This window comes from Mustelus asterias, chromosome 9 (assembly GCF_964213995.1).
Source record: "Mustelus asterias chromosome 9, sMusAst1.hap1.1, whole genome shotgun sequence".
Lineage (NCBI taxonomy): Eukaryota > Metazoa > Chordata > Chondrichthyes > Carcharhiniformes > Triakidae > Mustelus > Mustelus asterias.
The window spans coordinates 44,422,321-44,442,769 of NC_135809.1; the positions used below are offsets into that span (position 1 = coordinate 44,422,321).

General features: G+C 46.8%; 1 protein-coding gene across 5 annotated transcripts in view; it reads right to left on the reverse strand.

Annotated features, from left to right (window-relative positions):
• The window catches only part of LOC144498658 (FYVE, RhoGEF and PH domain-containing protein 4-like), a 270,760-nt gene that overhangs the window by 70,860 nt on the left and 179,451 nt on the right, over nt 1-20,449 (reverse strand). For all 5 annotated transcript variants that reach the window (XM_078220106.1, XM_078220105.1, XM_078220107.1 and 2 more), the window contains one exon: nt 15,635-15,808. In XM_078220106.1, the coding sequence (XP_078076232.1) occupies nt 15,635-15,808 (174 nt within the window). The remainder of the gene's footprint in view (nt 1-15,634; nt 15,809-20,449) is intronic.

Sequence of the window (20,449 nt, forward strand, 5' to 3'; positions counted from 1 at the left end):
CCAACACATGTACCTCACTCTCACAGGACAAGGTGATCCACAACTGGCTGAAACCATAAAGAATGACAGTGCACTCCCACCTAATTCACTCCGTCATCACACAATTTCTTCAAGAGCAAGAGAGGATGCAGATTATAGCCTACTTCTCTAAAATCGCATCATTGGCGTCAGATTAATGTTACTCACTGATTGATGTGATGATCAGCCTTCACTGCACATTTCTGGAAACCAGTAAGTGTGTGTCACTAACCCCTCACCAATATGCATCAAGCCACCAGCCAGCACACTTTGCATCAGAAGTGCGAGCATGTGCTGCAAACTCCATTTTGGAACTTTAAGGTACTTCCTGGCAGCCAATGATCCAATTTTGCTACCAGTTCCAACATCTGCTCCTTTCTGGTTCTGAATATTGCTACATGAAAATTGGATGTCGGAATTTCCTACATAACAGCATTGACTCGAAAAATATATCACAGTAGCTGACACTCCTGAGAGAAGCACGTTTGTGAGGTTGCGAAAGGCACCGTGGAATCATTACCACACCAAAGAAATCATTACCACATCAAGGAAAGAGGTTGGATGGGAAGCCAGGAAGTGGCCAAACACCATTGAGAGGGAGGAAGTTGCAGGTGTGGGGTGGGGGGGAACTGGGGAAGGAGTCACACACCATCGAGAGGGAGGTGGTTGGGGGTAGGGGTGGGAGTGGGGGTAGGGGGGGATTAGTAGCAATCTCCATTGGTGAGGCCACACCTGGAATATTGTATGCAGTTTTGGTCTCCTTATCTGAGGAAGAATGTTTTTGCAAGATGCAGTGCAAGCAAAGGTTTACCAGACTGATGCCTGGGACAGTGGGACTGACATATGAGGAGAGACTGGGTTGGTTAAGATTATATTCGCTGGAGTTCAGAAGAAGGAGGGGGGATATCATAGAAACCTATAACATTCTAACAGGGCTAGATAGGGTAGATGCAGGAGGGATGTTCCCAATGGTGAAGGAGTCCAGAACCAGGAGTCACAGTCTAAAGATATGGGGTAAGTCTTTAGGACTGAGTTGAGGAAAAACTTCTTCACCCAGAGAGTGGTAAGCCTATGGAATTCACTACTACAGAAAACAGTTGAAGCCAAAACATTGTGGGGGTGATTTTGCCCCAAAAAATCAAAGGCCGAGATTCATCCAAAAAAATTCTATGTCCCCAATGTGCATGAAAACGGGAAGTAACTCCCATTGGTTTTTTAAACGTGATTTTTAGAATGAATCTCCCACACTCTACAGTGCTCAGAGTGTCCTACTGGGATTCACACTGAAAATCCCGTGGGAGAGGCAGGCAGCATATCGCTGAGCGGGCCACTGCACATGCGCCGATCTGTCAGTGCCAAGATCAGCACACGTGCAGTAGCTCTGAATTTTCAGCCTCCCAATCGCTGGCCAGCACCGCAACCCACCATTGCTGGCTTCCCGATCCTCCCTGGGCAAGCCCCAATATGTGCCCTCCCAACTTCCCCCTGGCAGCCCTGACCCAAAGAACAAAGAACAATGCAGCACAGGAACAGGCCCTTCGGTCCTCCAAGCCCACGCCGCTCCCTGGTCCAAACTAGACCATTCTTTTGTATCCCTCCATTCCCACTCCGTTCATGTGGCTATCTAGATAAGTCTTAAACGTTCCCAGTGTGTCCGCCTCCACCACCTTGCCCGGCAGCGCATTCCAGGCCCCCACCACCCTCTGCGTTAAATACGTCCTTCTGATATCCGTGTTAAACCTCCCCCCCCTCACCTTGAACCTATGACCCCTCGTGAACGTCACCACCAACCTGGGAAAAAGCTTCCCACCGTTCACCCTATCTATGCCTTTCATAATTTTATACACCTCTATTAGGTCACCCCTCATCCTCCGTCTTTCCAGGGAGAACAACCCCAGTTTACCCAATCTCTCCTCATAACTAAGCCCTTCCATACCAGGCAACATCCTGGTAAACCTCCTCTGCACTCTCTCTAAAGCCTCCACATCCTTCTGGTAGTGTGGCGACCAGAACTGGGCGCAGTATTCCAAATGCGGCCAAACCAACATTCTATACATCTGCAACATCAGACCCCAACTTTTATACTCTATGCCCCGTCCTATAAAGGCAAGCACGCCATATGCCTTATTCACTACCTTCTCCACCTGTGACGTCACCTTCAAGGATCTGTGGACTTGCACACCCAGGTCCCTCTGCGTATCTACACCCTTTATGGTTCTGCCATTTATCGTATAGCTTCCCTCTACGTTAGTTCTACCAAAATGCATCACTTCGCATTTATCTGGATTGAACTCCATCTGCCATTTCTTTGCCCAAATTTCCAGCCTATCTATATCCTTCTGTAGCCTCTGACAATGTTACATAGAACATAGAACATTACAGCGCAGGACAGGCCCTTCGGCCCTCGATGTTGCGCCGACCAGTGGAACCAATCTAAAGCCCCTCTAATCTAACCGGGCCAAGTGTTAGATTTGGTTGTGGGAGAGCACTTTGGAGATAGTGACCACAATTCGGTGTCTTTTGTTATTGCAATGGAGAGGGATAGGGCCGTACGGCAGGGCAAGGTTTACAATTGGGGGAGAGGTAATTATGATGCGATTAGGCAAGAATTAGGGGGCATAAGTTGGGAACAAACTCTGTCAGGGAAAGGAACTAATGAAAAGTGGAACTTTTTCAAGGAACAAATACTGGATGTCCTTGATAGGTATGTCCCTGTCAGGCAGGGAGGAAATGGCCGAGTGAGGGAACCATGGTTCACGAAAGAGGTGGAATGTCTTGTTAAAATTAAGAGGGAAGCTTATGTAGAGATGAGGAAACAAGGTTCAGATGGCTCGATTGAGTGTTACAAGTTAGCAAGGAATGAGCTGAAAAAGGGGCTTAGGAGAGCTAGGAGGGGACACGAGAAGTCCTTGGCGGGTCGGATCAAGGAAAACCCCAAGGCTTTTTACTCTTATGTGAGGAATAAAAGAATGACCAGGGTGAGGTTAGGGCCGGTCAAGGACAGTAGTGGGAACTTGTGTATGGAGTCAGTAGAGATAGGCGAGGTGATGAATGAATACTTTTCTTCAGTGTTCACCAAGGAGAGGGGCCATGTTTTTGAGGAAGAGAAGGTGTTACAGGCTAATAGGCTGGAGGAAATAGATGTTCGGAGGGAGGATGTCCTGGCAGTTTTGAATAAACTGAAGGTCGATAAGTCCCCTGGGCCTGATGAAATGTATCCTAGGATTCTTTGGGAGGCAAGGGATGAGATTGCAGAGCCTTTGGCTTTGATCTTTGGGTCCTTGCTGTCCACGGGGATGGTGCCAGAGGACTGGAGAATGGCGAATGTTGTTCCTCTGTTTAAGAAAGGGAATAGAAATGACCCTGGTAATTATAGACCGGTTAGTCTTACTTCGGTGGTTGGTAAATTGATGGAAAAGGTCCTTAGAGATGGGATTTACGACCATTTAGAAAGATGCGGATTAATCTGGGATAGTCAGCATGGATTCGTGAAGGGCAAGTCATGCCTCACAAATTTGATTGAATTTTTTGAGGAGGTAACTAAGTGTGTTGATGAAGATAGGGCAGTTGATGTCATATACATGGATTTTAGTCAGGCGTTTGATAAGGTCCCCCATGGTCGGCTTATGATGAAAGTGAGGAGGTGTGGGATAGAGGGAAAGTTGGCCGATTGGATAGGTAACTGGCTGTCTGATCGAAGACAGAGGGTGGTGGTGGATGGAAAATTTTCGGATTGGAGGCAGGTTGCTAGCGGAGTGCCGCAGGGATCAGTGCTTGGTCCTCTGCTCTTTGTGATTTTTATTAATGACTTAGAGGAGGGGGCTGAAGAGTGGATCAGTAAATTTGCTGATGACACCAAGATTGGTGGAGTAGTGGATGAGCTGGAGGGCTGTTGTAGGCTGCAAAGAGACATAGATAGGATGCAAAGCTGGACTGAAAAATGGCAAATGGAGTTTAACCCTGATAAATGTGAGGTGATTCATTTTGGTAGGACTAATTTAAATGTGGATTACAGGGTCAAAGGTAGGGTTCTGAAGACTGTGGAGGAACAGAGAGATCTTGGGGTTCATATCCACAGATCTCTAAAGGTTGCCACTCAAGTGGATAGAGCTGTGAAGAAGGCCTATAGTGTGTTAGCTTTTATTAACAGGGGGTTGGAGTTTAAGAGCCGTGGGGTTATGCTGCAACTGTACAGGACCTTGGTGAGACCACATTTGGAGTATTGTGTGCAGTTCTGGTCACCTCACTATAGGAAGGATGTGGAAGCGCTGGAAAGAGTGCAAAGGAGATTTACCAGGATGCTGCCTGGTTTGGAGGGTAGGTCTTATGAGGAAAGGTTGCGGGAGCTAGGGCTGTTCTCTCTGGAGCGGAGGAGGCTGAGGGGAGACTTAATAGAGGTTTATAAAATGATGAAGGGGATAGATAGAGTGAACGTTCAAAGACTATTTCCTCGGGTGGATGGAGCTATTACAAGGGGGCATAACTATAGGGTTCGTGGTGGGAGATATAGGAAGGATATCAGAGGTAGGTTCTTTACGCAGAGAGTGGTTGGGGTGTGGAATGGACTGCCTGCAGTGATAGTGGAGTCAGACACTTTAGGAACATTTAAGCGGTTATTGGATAGGCACATGGAGCATACCAGGATGATAGGGAGTGGGATAGCTTGATCTTGGTTTCAGATAAAGCTCGGCACAACATCGTGGGCCGAAGGGCCTGTTCTGTGCTGTACTGTTCTATGTTATATGTTCTAATCTACACTATTCCAATATCATCCATATGTTTATCCAATAACCATTTGAATGCTCTTAATGTTGACGAGTCCACTACTGCTGCAGGCAGGGCATTCCACGCCCTTACTACTCTCTGAGTAAAGAACCTACCTCTAACATCTGTCCTATATCTCTCACCCCTCAATTTAAAGCTATGTCCCCTCGTGCTAGCCATCACCATCTGAGGAAAAAGGCTCTCACTATCCACCCTATCTAATCCTCTGATCATCTTGTATGCCTCTATTAAGTCACCTCCTCACTATCTGCAAGTCCAGCCATTTTCGTGTCATCCGCAAACTTACTGATCACCCCAGTTACACCTTCTTCCAGATCGTTTATATAAATCACAAACAGCAGAGGTCCCAATACAGAGCCCTGTGGAACACCACTAGTCACAGGCATCCAGCCGGAAAAAGACCCTTCCACTACCACCCTCTGTCTTCTGTGACCAAGCCAGTTCTCCACCCATCTAGCCACCTCCCCCTTTATCCCATGAGATCCAACCTTTTGCACCAACCTACCATGAGGGACTTTGTCAAACGTTTTACTAAAGTCCATATAGACGACATCCACGGCCCTTCCCTCGTCAACCATTCTAGTCACTTCTTCAAAAAACTCCACCAGGTTAGTGAGGCATGACCTCCCTCTCACAAAACCATGCTGGCTATCGTTAATGAGTTTATTCCTTTCTAAATGCGCATACATCCTATCTCTAAGAATCCTCTTCAACAACACTCCTACCACGGACGTCAAGCTCACCGGCCTATAATTTCCCGGGTTATCCTTCCTACCCTTCTTAAATAACGGGATCACATTAGCTATCCTCCAATCCTCTGGTGGGCAATGCCAGGGGGCCAGGCTGGCACTGCCCAGGAGGTACCCCCCCCACCTCCAACGTCCTGGGGGGGTGGGGCCTAGCCTCAAAGGTCTCTCTTCCCTCCGGCTGGGTTGGCCACCTGTTCCCCGTTAGTGGGGAGCAGTTGTAAACCCCGCTGGAGTAAACCACTCCTTGCGGGGGTACTGCCGGGTAGCGGAGACACTAGCAGGCCCGGAGACTTCAGCCCCAGCCTGCTAATGGGATGGAAATTCAAATTTAAATATTGAAATCAGCTCCGCACCAATTTCCACCGTGTCCATATTGTCAGTGCTCCAGGAGTCATTTTTGCACCAAAACAACATCCATACTGTGTGTACACACGTCTGGTGCATTCTGCCCTGAACAAACTTGCTGGAAGTATAATGACTGTTATACGTAACAGGCAAACATTAAGAGTGTGATCCAGAAGTATGCAGGGTAAGCAGATCATGATATCAGTCAATGTGTAGCACGGGTGTGAAGGAGTCCCATTTTTTGGTTAATAAATTTAACTATGACAAAGATTTGTTATTCTAAACGTCTGCTGATTTCTTCATTACTGTTGTGGTCATGGAAGGAACTGAAAAAGAATGGGCCTCAAAACTAAACTGTCTGAGGCTGCATTTTATCTTTTGTACAAGTTCTTGATTTGACAACGTCTGCTATTTTTGACCTCAATGCTCCAGCTATCCCATCTCCTAAACACACTATGCTGTTCAGCAGCAGGAATAATCCTCACCTGTTTAAAGGGATCAGCAACAACATTCAGGTTAGCTGCTAATTAATTGTGACTGGCCTTGTTTGAGTTTGTGGAAGTGCTTGGCGAGGAGTGAGTTAAAGTCAGTGCAGTCTGCAGGGAGTGGTGTTGCACGTGGGGAAGGCCTTGGTTGTGTCTGCAAGTGTCCCGGTGAGACCACTTACTCATAGGTGGAATAGTTGCAATTCAAAGTGGAGTGTAGTATTAGTGAAGCAAGCAGAGGACAAACCGTTCACAGAGGGAGGCAGAGAAGGACGTGAGCCTTCAGCAGGAGGCCATATCCACCAAGAATCTTTTAGAGCACTTTTCTTATGTCCACCTAAGATGTAATGTGCATCATCAGTGCTTTGTGAAAGAGGTGATTGCAGAACTTTTTGTACCCAAACATGTAGGATGCAATTTTCCCAAAGGTTTTCCAAGCGTGGTCTCTGTTGGGGAATGTGGCGCAATTCCCGCCGGGTGGATTGGCTCGATCTCAATCATAATTTCACCCAGGGCAGCATGGTGGCACAGTGGTTAGCTCTGCTGCCTCACAGCGCCAGGGACTCGCGTTCGATTCCCGGCTTGGGTCACTGTCTGTGCAGAGTCTGCACATTCTCCCCATGTCTGCGTGAGTTTCCTCCGGGTGCTCCAGTTTTATCCCACAGACCGAAAGACATGCTGGTTAGGTGCATTGGCCATGCTAAATTCTCCATCAGTGTACCCGAACAGGCACCGGAGTGTGGCACCGAGGGGATTTTCACAGTAACTTCATTGCAGTGTTAATGTAATCCTACTTGTGACACTAATAAGTACATTTGAAAAACTTTGGCATTTCTTTGGAGCTTGGGGTGATTGATGTCGTAAATGAAATGTGCGGGACCTAAAGACAGTGGAAAGCGCGGCTCCTCAGAGATCAGGGCGGCCTTTTTAAAGGACACCTTGGTCTCGGCATAATGCTACAGACCCACTCCCCAATTGCCGGCATCAGGCTCCCCACCCCCCCCGAATCAACCAAACCAGCAGCCCCCCGACCCCGCAATTGAGTGACACCCTGTTATGGGGTCGTCAAAGGTCCTACCCCCTTCAGCCCCCTCCCCCCACTCTTTCAGGCTGGCAGTAGCAACCTTGGCACTGCTAGGATGCCAGGGGCAGTGCCAAGGCACTGTCCAGCCATGTCCATGACCAACAGGGGGGTTACAATGGCCTCCGAACCCCCCAGTTTTGTCATCATGTCCATCCAGAGAATTGAACTGTGGCTGCAAAAAGGTTCTCACTGAGGAACCCTTGCACTTTAGTGTCTGAATGGTTGTTTGCATTGTTTAAAACCAACCTCCAGTAAAGGCATGCTGTTCAGGCATAAGAGGTAGAAAAAAATCTCCTTTAAAAAAATAAACTCAGACTGTACAACTGAGCTTACGAGGAAGCACTTCAGAATAGAATTAAAAAACCCTTAAAAAAATGAGCTAATGAGGAAGCACTTCAGAGTTAATGGGCCATGAAGTGCTGTACAAATAACCAATCATAACCCCTCCTCTGAAGGAACCAGTAGCTGCCACTCAGGAGTGTTATAAAAGTTAAAGGGACATGAAATGAAATGTGACAAAGCACTTCAAACCTGCTAAATGCAACAGAGAGAAGATTGGCCCTGCAAACTGACAGCTCTTTGAAATTGACATACTAAGAGCTGGTTCAAAGCTTTTAAAAGCAACAAAGCGAAGTCGAGCCATACGATCCTGATTCCAGGGGAGACCCTTGACCTGAACCCCACCTGCCCAGCCCGGCCCAAGCACCCCATTCCGCTTTTAGTGATCTGCAGTGAATGGCGTCAGGATGGCCTCCAATTGGGAGGCCAGGAGGCTGCTGCATTCGACCTTAATCTCACCAATGAGATTAAAATGAGTTCAGATCAGGATCTGTGCTGTCATCACGCCAGGTGGAACAGGCTGGGACCATCGGAAACTGTTTAAGGCCCGGCGAAAATCCCATTTCAGGTCTCGCCCAATGAGTTTTGCCCTTGAGGGGCTGGAAAATCGCCCTGGTAGACTCAGAGGAGGGCAAGGAGAGGATTGCCTGTCTGTGAAGGTGACTGTGTCCTCAGTTTCTTTGCATTGGGAGCCATCTCGCCTGGAGCTGGACATGAGTAACTTCTTCCACTCTGTCTGCATCAGAGAAGTAACGGGCACGGTTTATGCCAGGAGAGGGAACTTGATTGTACTCCTTCTGAACAGAGAGAAACTGGCAGGGCGATACCAGGATAATAGGCTTTCTCATGCTGCAGCGTGTAATCGATTACATACATGTGGCTTTGTGGGCGCTGTATCTCAATGCTGGGGTGAACCACAACTGTTGAATGTGCAGCACTCCACGGTACCCATATTGTCAGTGCTCCAGGAGTCATTTTTGCACCAAAATAGCATCTAATACTGCGTGTACACACTTCCGGCGCATTCTGCCCTGAGCAAACTGTTATACGTAACAGGCAAACACTAAGGGGCCGATTTTACCAAATCGGGACTAAGTGCCGGGTGCGGCTGTAAATCAGACCCGCGCCCGGCGGCCGCGCTCCAGCGCCCCCCATTCGCCTTTTTTCGGCGTGGGTCTAGTGGGCGGGGTCCAGCGCATTTGCATCTATCGGAGCGCCGAACTGCGCATGCCTCTGTGCCGTTCATCCTCTGGGGGGGGGGGGGGGAGAGAGAGAGGGGGGGGGGAGAGAGAGAGGGGGGGGGGGGGGGGGGAGAGAGAGAGGGGGGGGAGAGAGAGAGGGGGGGGGGGGGGGAGAGAGAGAGGGGGGGGGGGGGGGGAGAGAGAGAGGGGGGGGGGGGGGGGAGAGAGAGAGGGGGGGGGGGGGGGGGGGAGAGGGGGGGGGGGGGGGGGGAGAGAGAGGGGGGGGGGGGGGGGAGAGAGAGGGGGGGGGGGGGGGGGGGGGAGAGGGGGGGGGGGGGGGGGGAGAGAGAGAGGGGGGGGGGGGGGAGAGAGAGAGAGAGGGGGGGGGGGGGGGGAGAGAGAGAGAGAGAGGAGGGGAGGGGGTGTGACTTATCATCCCCTGGGGGGGGTGGGTGGGAGAGGAGGGGGTATGACGTCTCATCCTGGAGGGGGGAAGAGGGGGTGTGACGGATCATCCCCTGAGGGGGGGGGGGGGGAAGAGGGGGTGTGACGGATCATCCCCTGGGGGGGAGGGGGGGTGGGAGGGGAGGGGATGTGACGGATCATCTCATGGGGGGCGAGAGGGGGTGTGACGGATCATCCTCTGGTCGGGGGGGTTCCGCTACGTGTCTGCGGCCGATCCCTCCTGGCACCAGCACTGGTACACTGCCACCCACAGATTATGTTTCCCTGCAGGTGCGAGAGAGCAGGAGAGATGGCTGTGGCTGGTAGTGTACCAGTGAATGATCCGTCACACCCCGCCCCCCCCCCCCCCCACCCCCCCAGGGGATGATTCGTCACACCCCCTCTGCTCCCCCCCCCAGGGGATGATCCGTCACACCCCACCCCTCCCCCCCTCCCCCAAGAGGGCGATGTGGACCCGCCCCTCTCCTCATCCCCCCCCAAAACAGAGTTCCAACTGGGCCCACGCCCCCCCTCCTCCGGCAGACGCCAGCGGACCTGTGTGAAGCCCGGTCACTCCAGCCGTGTCTCGAAGTCAGTGTCCAGGAACGTGCTGCAGGCTGTCGAAGGACTGAAGGTGAGCGGGAAGGATGGTGGAGGGAGGCCACGATCAAGGTAGGTTAGGGGTGTGCTCTGCCGGGGAGGCCTGCCTCCCATAGGGGTCCGATCCCGAGGGGGGGCTACCTCCCAGAGGGGTCCGATCCAGGGGGGGGCTTCTGCCGGGGTGGTTAGAGGGGTTGTTTGCGAAGGGTGGGCCTCGGCGATTCCCCTGCCGAATAAAAGTACAAGTTGAACTTTTATTTATCAGGTCGGTAAAGGCGCGGACACGAATTGGGCCGAACGCTGGTAAAGGGGGAATTGATGGTAAAGTTGGGTGTGAGCTTCATTAAGTCGATTTAAATGCATGCAAACGCATTTAGATTGTCGCGACGGCCAATTTGGGCGCGTACCAGAACGGCGCCCGAATCGGCCGTTGGTAAAGGCACGATCTGCTAGGAATCGGGTGCGGATTGCGGCATAGGCCCGATGCCCAACTTTACTGCCATTTTGCGCCCAAGTTTTGGTAAAATCGGGCCCTTAGAGTGTGATCCAGAAGTATACAGAGTAGGCAGATCATGATATCAGTCAGTGTGTAGCATGGGTGCAAAGGAGTTCCATTTTGGAGTTAATAAATTTAACGGTGACAAAGAGTTTTTATTCTAAATTTCAGCTGGTTTCTTACTGTTATGGTCATGGAAGAAACTTAAAAAGGATGTGCCTTCAAAACTAAATTGTCCGAGGCTGCCTTTTATCTTTTGTACAAGTCCCTGAATATTGGGTGGTTTATGTGACAGTGTAAAAACTGTCAATGAAATTAAAACAAATTTGCAAACCTTTCTGGGATAGTATTACAATTCAATTATTTTCCTGAGGAACAGGGTATAACTTTTATTCTGATCCAAGGGGATAATTACTTTGAAAGAAAAATAATGGGCTGGAAAATCTCAACTCTCAACATGAGCTGATTGACATTAAGACATTCATACATCTTAAAAACAAATGTGGATATAGGACCGGATCTTCGAGGAAGAGGTGGGAAGGTTGTGTCAGGAAACTTCCCAATTTGGCAGATCCATCACTTTTCAAGTGACCCCCGTCTGCCATATTTTTGTTCCGGGGTGGTGGGGGCAGGATGGAGTCAGGCCTGCTGTGGCAATGGAGGCTGGCACCCGTTTCTGTTTACTGTGAAATCAGCTTAGTTGTAATGATGAATGCTAGGCTCCCACCCACCATATATGCCTTTCATGCCACCTCATATCCCTCATGCTCTCTCCACATGTCATCATATCACCTCATATCTCCCATACCCTCTCATTCCCTTCATGGCTTATCTCCCATGTCCTATTCTTCCCCTTCACACTCCCATGCTCCCTCATATCCTCTATTGCCACAAGGAGACATGACTTTGAAATGGACATAAAAAAAATAAACTTCTAACGATCTAATAGAGCTCTCGCTCAAAGGACAATTCTTACTCAAAATGCTCTCATTCAAAGAAAGCTAAATCTCCTCAAATAGTCAAACCATTGAAAAACACAAAAACCTTGATTCGATAACCACATCACATATATAAATACCTTTAATAATCTCTTGGAACTGTCAATCAAACTGTCCACATAGCCCCTTGCTGAGATAAATGGTTTCTGTAGCTTTTGAAACTCAGCCAAGCATTTATAAGGATTGTCAAAACAATCCCTTCCAAAGTGATACAAAAGAGGCCATTGAACCTGGAAAAACAGATAGCTTTTTTTCTAAGTTACACCAGGTTGCCTGTCAATCAGCATAGTCCAGGAACAGGCATGTGCCTTTTTTCTTCCTCTAGGTGAATGCCTTCGGATGTGTTTTAATTTAAAAGGTTTCCAGGCATTCAAATAACATCAGATTATAGTCCTCAAATTCCTAAGCATTGTTTTCTTCAGTTTTGAATGCATAAGAGTACTTTTTCCAATGTGAAATAAACTCTAATACATCTTAACACTTAAAGAAATCTGATTAATGTCATGGTCAACTTACCCTTGCAGGACAGAGCCCCATAATCAATCACTGCAGTTATAACACATCAAACAATACAACATCTAAGTATTAAAATTGAAAGAACAATTTTTTTGTGTTTCAAAGCCTGTCAATGAAAGAATTCCAGGAGCAAAGGCTATTTTTCTTTTGGTTTTCCACTTAGGACTGGGGTTTGCTCATAGTTCATAACTACTTTGAGTGGCCATGAACCACTTTTACTTACAGAAGGGGCCCAATTCCAGTAAAATTGCAGGGGGATATTTTAAATGGTCGGGGGTGGCACGGTGGCTAGCACTGCTGCCTCACAACACCAGGGACCCGGGTTCGATTCCCAGCTTAGGTCACTGTCTGTGCGGAGTTTGCACATTCTCCCCGTGTCTGTGTGGATTTCCTCCGGGTGCTCCATTTTCCTCCCACAGTCTGAAAGATGTGCTGGTTGGGTGCATTGACCATGCTAAATTCTCCCTCGGTGTACCCGAACAGGCACCGGAGTGTGGCGACTAGGGGATTTTCACAGTAACTTCATTGCAGTGTTAATGTAAGCCTACCTGTGACACTAATAAATAAAATAAAAGTAAATAAATAAAAGTAGTCCATCCTCAGAATGGGGTGGGTGGGGAGGGTGGTGGTGGTATTATATATCATTACATCTTGCACAGGTGAGAACTGCTGGAAACAGGAATGGGGTGAGAATCCTAGAATTGAGACCTACTGGTCATTTTTAAAGAATTCCCAACTCCGCCCAATTGAGTGAAATCCAGGAAAATGTTTTAATTGATATTTTCCAGTGCCATACATTTAATATATATATTAAATTTGCAGTTCAAATGAGGATGTAATACTGCACTTGCAAAACTGCAGTATTCCCAACTGGAATTTTCAATCATTGTAAATCAGTAAACTGGATCACAACATCATTTTTATTTCTATTCATTCATGGGATGTGGGAATCACAGGCAAGGCCAGCATTTGTTGCCCATTCCCAATTGCCCTTAGAGCAGTTAGGATTCAACCCCATTGCTGTGGGTCTGGAGTCACATGTAGGCCAGAACAGTTAGGGACAGCAGATTTCCTTCCCTAAAGGGCATTAGTGAACCAGATGGGTTTTCACGACGATCAGTGATAATTTCATGGTTACCGTCAGAGACCAGTTTTTAATTCTAGATTTCACTAACTGAATTCAAATTCCACCAGCTGCCATGGTTGGATTCAGAGCATTAACCAGGGTCTCTGGATTGTTAATCCAATGACATTACCACTAAGTCACCATCTCCCCCTAACTGACCAAATTAAGATATCTAAAGCAGAATGTAAACTCAATTGTTTAAAATACACTCATTCTTTCCTTCCACGCAATTTAAAATAATAATGCAATCATAATACACTGGAAAACACATTTGTTAATTTGCACCTTTCTAATAAAAGCAAAGAAAAGCCTCAGAAATTAACCACCGAAGAAAGAACAATACCAGGGAGTGGGTGTGCTTCATGGAATGTCTTATCGATTTGTGTTAAGACACTTGGATTTGGAATTTCTTTGTAAATCAGCGAGACTGAAATCCAATTCTAAACTGGGGAGGAAGATGGAAATACTACAGAGTATTCTGAAGAGACAGTATTAAAGATTGACATAGTGCGACCAACCTGAGGCAGATAAGATTCACTATAGTCAGGTGTTGTGTGTGCGCACTCCGCCATAGTCCCAGAGAGCCAGAGGCTGCTCTCCCCTTTGAGAGAGAGAGAGAGAGAGATTGCTGACTGCTGGTGATGTAACCTGAGGGTCACCACACCTCAGGTGAGAGGCAAAGTTGAGTGGGTGGGACCTCCATGGATAATTTCAGCCAGTACATGAATCAGACCCGTGCTGTTGGCGTCACTCTGCATCACAAACCTGCTGTCCAGACAACTGAGCTAACCCAAGTTTTCCAGCATTTCCAATCAGAAGTAGCAATGGGGATAGGTGATAGGGCCTGGGAAATCTGAAAATTGGAGTATCCCCAGAGGCTGTTGCGTTTTTAACACCACAGCATGTGTGTGAAATCACTGACAGGTTCCCCACATTGAACTCAGCTTGATCGACAGGTTTAGCTTTTATTTGGACAGGGAACGCTGGAGAAGAGGCAACAGGACTGAATATGACCTATGACCCGGCCTTCACTCGGGTGGGGTGGTGTTGGAGATCAGAGGCCTAAGAGATCAGAAGCTGAAGTTGGAGTGGCTGGGGGAAGGGATGGTGGGTGGAGTTTACATTTCCTGTTAGCTGCTTAGCAGTGCACAAGTTGGCCCCTTTAAGTTACTGTTGATGCACTGCCACTCAAGAAAGTTTAAAAGGATTGCCCAATTAAATAGATCCTCCCAAAAATTTAAGAGGGAATACTAGTGGGGGCTGTTGAAGTTTGGGGGGGTGTGAGGAATCAGTGGCCAAAGTGGGTAAGGAAACATCTGCGTGTCTCCGGTGGGGAGTGTGGTTGAACTCCTCGCATTATTATTTATTAGTGTCACAAGTAGGCTTACATTAACACTGCAATGAAGTTACTGTGTGGGGGAGTAAGGTTAAATGTCATGCCCACAACATCCCCCCCACCTCCACACACACACACAAGAAGTTGGTTAGAGGCCTTATTGAGGAAATTGGAACTTTTGGGGGTTGGGTGTCCAATTACACTGTGTTGGTGAGGCAGGTTTAGTGGAAACAACAGGTAAGTCAAAACCCTTTCACCTTCTGGATTCAGCACTCCTCACCTTCCTTTAGCCAGCAGATTGTCTGTCTTATACAGATATTTAAATTGTCAACCCCATCTCCGAGAAGCAAAAACTGAAGTGGCTGGGTTGTGGGGGATGGGGTCAGGGTTCATATTTTTAGCACTTTAATCTTCTACCCATTGTCAGACTTGTTTGTTTTTTGTGGTTGAAGGTAAGGTTGTGCAGTAGCTGGGCCTGCACTGTAGCACTGTGCTACTCATCTAATTACTCAGTTCAGATATGATCTATGATATCTGAGGTATTCTGGGCTCGGCAAGTGGAATTATTGTTGTCCTCTTTTAACTTTTTTCCTCATTAGCCGAAGTATACATGGTTAGATTGGTTGTTTCCAGTTGTAAATTGAGGACTGAGTCATAGTGCTGTGTGTGGCCTCGTAGCTAGGACAGAACCAGGACTTGATCCCCCATTTGAGGCACAGCTAGATTTGAGAATGATTGTCTTTTCTTTTGCAAGTGGAGAGCTATTCTATTAGAAGATTCAGGAGGAAGCAACACGTTTATAGTGTGGCCACCACTGCTCTTAGCACACCGGAAATTGCTCCACCTATTCACTATTATGGACTTGATGGGCTGAAGGGCCTTTTCTGCACTGTATGATTCTACATGATTATAAATCGATCAGCTCCAATTACCATGCCTATCTCCTTCTTTCCTGTAGCACCTCCTAACATCATATCACATCACAAGAATCTTAGCCTTGCCAGTTTCCTAAGTTGTCATGTGATAAATTTCAAGGAAATTTTAAACAATGAACTTCACACATCACTACTGTGAAACTTTCCACCTTCACCTTTTCCTTTCTTATTTGATGAACATTACAGAAATCACTTACCTTGAGGTTTTGGACTTGCGTGTGATATGACTGCACTTGGGGTACTTTTCCCATTTATGTCCTGAGCATTGTTTCCTTTTGTGCTCACAATCGTCCGCTGAACTGGCTTGGAAATATCTGGCAGACTGGGTCTATGTTCTGATGCAGAAGTCTTTAAATGGTTGAAGCTGTTGGCTGAGGATTAAGACAAAATATTCAATACAAAGGTCAGTTGGAGTTAGCATTTTTAGTATGCCAATTTGTTTTAGATTTGTAGGAATTTAAAACTTGGTATTTTAATTGGAAACTTTCTGTTGCAGAATCACAGAATTTTTACAGTACAGAAGGAGGCCATTCAGCCCACTGTGTTTGCACTGGCTCTCTAAATGAGCAATTAATCTCATGCCATCCTCCCGCCTTCTCCCCATAACCATTTTAGTTTAAATTCCCTTTGAATGCTTTGATTGAACCTGTATCCACCACACTCTCAGGCAGAGCATACCAGGCTTTAATCACTCTCTGCATGAAAAAGATTTTTCTCATATCACTTTTGCTTCCTTTTCCAACTATTTTAAATCTGTCTCCTCTTGTTCTTGACCCTCAATATCCTTCGAAGCAGAGAATGATTCAATCCACCCATCTCTCCATTGTGGTACAGTGAGTGCAAGAAGGCAGTGGACGTTGATGCTTATAGCGAGGGGAATCGAGTATAAAAGTAGAGAAGTGCTGCTGCAACTGTAGAGCCATGAGGCTTTATTTTGAGATTCCTTTATTTCTTTGTCTGTGGTGCTGCTGTAGCCCTTATCGTCAATTTAATCTTGGGTTGTCCCTTTACTTCTCTTGCACCTTCTCCTTCTTTGAGCATTCAACTTGTTCTATCCCTCTTATCTCTCCATTAATATCATGTACACCACTCACCCTCCCAAAGCCCATGCCATGTTTTTCACCAAGACATCTCCCAGTTTTCCTCCCCCAACCTCTGTGCCAAGTAGCATCACATCCTGGGTGATTTCAGCCTCCATCTCAACTAGTCCCTTTGCCTCTATGTTCACCACCCATGTGTCCTCTCTTAAATGCTCCTTCCATATCAAAACTCCTACCCATATTATGGCTGCCTGTTCTCAAGTGGTGTCGATCGCATCTTGGTCAAGACCCAAGAATAGTCAAGATGACCACTGATCACTTCTGTATATCCTTCACCATTCATTTTCATTCCCCTTCCAACATCACTGCCTTCTGCTTCTGTCACTGGGAATGACACTTCCCCAAGGTACTGGCAATTTATAACCAGCCAGGCAGAATGGGGTAGATGCCTTCATGAAAATTCTTTTCTCATGTTAAAATAAATCATCACATATGCATTCAAAAGTAAGCATGCTAAACCTCAGAATTTTATTTTAGAAACCGGTTTAATGATCCAGTGACAATTATGCACTGTAATGATACTTTTATCTGCTGATCTGACTTGTTTCTGTGCATGTTCCTTCTTGTAATAAACAATTCATTGAGTTTTAGTGTGGGTCATACAGCCAATGTGAGATTTCTTTCTAATTGGAAGCTCAAACAAGCTGCCTTTGTTGTGAGCACAGGTAAAGAGAGTTGTGAGAACATTTCATGAAGAATAATTGTGCAACATTATTATTTCACTGTCAGGTAACTGCATCTTCCCATCAAATGCCCTTTCCTGGTAATATAATTGATTGCTTACTGTCCTGTCAACCTTAGGTCTTGCCTTGTCATTTATCATTTCAGTCACATGTCCATAATGTAATTACTGAATGCTGCAACTTCTTCCAATGTTTAGGCATTGAATTACAGTCTTTAACATTAGTAACTACAAGGTCAGGAATTATTATTCTCTATAGGGCCCTTCATGGTCTTGCCAAAAGAACTGATATATAAACTAATGTAGCAGTTTCTTACTTGCCATATTGACACATCGAAGATATCAGCCCCTCCCCCATCAAAGGACACCCAGACACACACATAACATTGCAGCTGAGGTGGCAACAATAGGATCTCTTTTTCAAAGAATCATAGAATCCGTACAGTGCAGAAGGAGGCCATTTGGCCCTTCGAGTCTACATCGACCCACCATTTTAAAAATTGTACCCAGGCCATATCCCCGTAATCCCACGTATTTACCCCACTAATCCCCCTAACCTACACAGCTTTGGACACTAAGCGGCAATTTAACATGGCCAATCCACTTATCCTGCACATCTTTGTACCGTGGGAGGAAACAGGGAGAATGTGCAAACTCCACAGAGACAGTCATCCAAGGCCAAAATGGAACCCGGGTCCTTGATGTTGTAAAGCAGCAGTGCTATCCATGGTGCCACCATGCCACCCAAGCTCTTCCAGTTCTTTTTTCTTTGGGTCCTATAATTCAACAAGATTTCACATTTCCCATTGACCTTGCTCCAGTGTTGTCAGTTGATAGTGACGTAAAGCTTGTATTGGAGCTGGAAGGTGAGGGAAAAAGTCTAATGAATTGGGAACACAGCAAGCTACCTTCCTGCAGCAAGTTCTGGGCAGTGTCCATATACATCTGCAATCCTTGTGACACCCCTGGGTCATGGAAGGTTTGAAGCATAATGTTGTGCACTTCATGCTCCCTCTCCAGGGACACCCAGGAATGAAGAAGATTGTGGAAGGCAGGCAGGCAGCTAAAGCCTTGACCGTTGACTTTTGTTTGCTTCGCCCTATTCTGTTTGATTTTCCTTTGAACAATATTTTCATTTGTAAACAACTTCCTCCACAGCAAAATAATCCACTAAAGCAGAAAATAGCTGCAATATCCGCCATTGTTCAAAAAGGGTTTTAAGGATAAACCCAGCAATTACAAACCAGTCAGATTAAAGGAACCGGTTAGACTGGATCAAGAAGTTGGCGGGGAAAACTGTAGCTGAACAATGAGCTACCTTCAAAGGAGAAGTGGTTTGCATACAGTCAAGGAATATTCCCTCAAAAAGGAAAGGTAGAGCAAATAAATCCACAACTCCCTGGATTAAAAAAGAGACCGAAATTAAGATAAAGAAGAAAAAAATGTGCTCATGACAGGTGTAAGGTAGAAAATATAGTTGAGAACCAAGAGGAATACAAAAGGTTCAGAGGGGAGGTGAAAAGGCACATTCAAGAAACATTGAGGGATTATGAAAAGATTGGCAGCCAACAGACAGGGGAATCCCAAAGTTTTCTATAGGTTTATAAATAATAAGAGTGGTATGAGGAGCAGTAGGGCCAATTAGGGACCTAGAAGGGAATTTACACATGAAGGCTGGGGGTGTGGCTGCTGTATAAAATGAATATTTTGCATCCGTCTTTACCAAGGAGGTAAATGCTACCAAACCATGGTGAGGCACCTGGAGACTGTGTCACTAGAAGGATTCTAAATTGATAAAGGAGGGAGTGTTGAACAGATTGTCATTAATAGATTGATGAGATGCATTCAAAGATTTTGAGAGTGGAAATTGCAGTGTCACTAGCCATCATCTTTCAGTCTTCAGTCTTTCAGGTTTCCCGAGACGAGGGAGATGCCAGAGGACTAGAGAATTTCAAACATTATTCAAAAAGGTTGTGCGGATAAGCCCAGCAACTACAGACCAGTCAGTTTTTTAGTGGTGGTGGGGCGGGGGGGGGGGGGAGAGCTTCTAGAAATTATTATTCAGGATAGAATTAGTAGTCACATGGAAAAATATGGGTTAATTAGGAACAGCCATCATGGATTTCTAAAGGGGAAATTGTGTTCAACTTACTGCAGAGTTTGACGAGTTAACAAAAGGGGTTGATGAGGGTACTGTTGTTGATATGGTGTACATTAACTTCTAAAAGGCATTCAATACAGTGCCACACAGCAGACTTGGGAGAAACGTTACAGCTCATGGAATAAAAGGGACAGAAGCAACATGGTTACAAAACTGGCTGAATAATTGGAAGCAGAGAGTAATGGTCAATGGATATTTTTCGGGCTGGAGGAAGGTTTGTAGTGAAGTTCCCTGTCGGTCGCTATTAGGACCATTGCTTTTCCTGATGTATATTATGATGTAGACTGGGTGAGCAGGGAACAATTTCAAAGTTTGCGGATGATACGAAAATTGGAAGCATTGTAAACTGTGAGAAGGACGGTGTAGAACTCAAAAGGATATTGACAAGTTGGTGCAGTGGGCAGATAGGCAGCAGGTGAAGGAGAATCCTTAACACATGCTGTCATTCCTCAAGACTCAAGTGAGTAACCAATGTTCCTTCTGTATCCCCTGTAACGCACTGATGCCATCTCCCTTCTCTTGCAGGCCAACCAGTGGAACAGGCTGGACCACCTTTGCGCCCCCTGGACCCACCAATCTCCAGCAGCTCAGAGGGGGACTTCTCCAACCCCAGCATGGAAGAGGTGTCATGGCTGTCACCGGCACCAGTGCAGATACTCGCACCTCAGTGGGTTCACTAAGTAGGCAGGCTTCTGGGTCACTCACTGGTGAGTATTTCACAGCAGGGAGATGGGGATGTCCCAGGGAACTGGCACTCAAGAGGGATTGACCCAGAGCCATTACAGCAGAGTCACGAGATCAGGAAGGGATGACAGCATCCCTCTTCAGACAGCAAGGCCGACTGGAGGTCCCATTGCCTTCTATCTGAGGATATGGTGCCGTCACTGCAGTGCATCAAGGCCAATACTGTGGGGGTAGCATCCACAGTGGAGACCTTGGTACAGGACGAGCATTCCATGGTGAGAGATGTCCGTACCATGACCTCCATGTCTGGGGGCGTGAGCTCCATGGTGCCTGGCTTTGATTGCATGGTACAGGCACTGGTGGGAATCCACGAGTGTAGCACCAG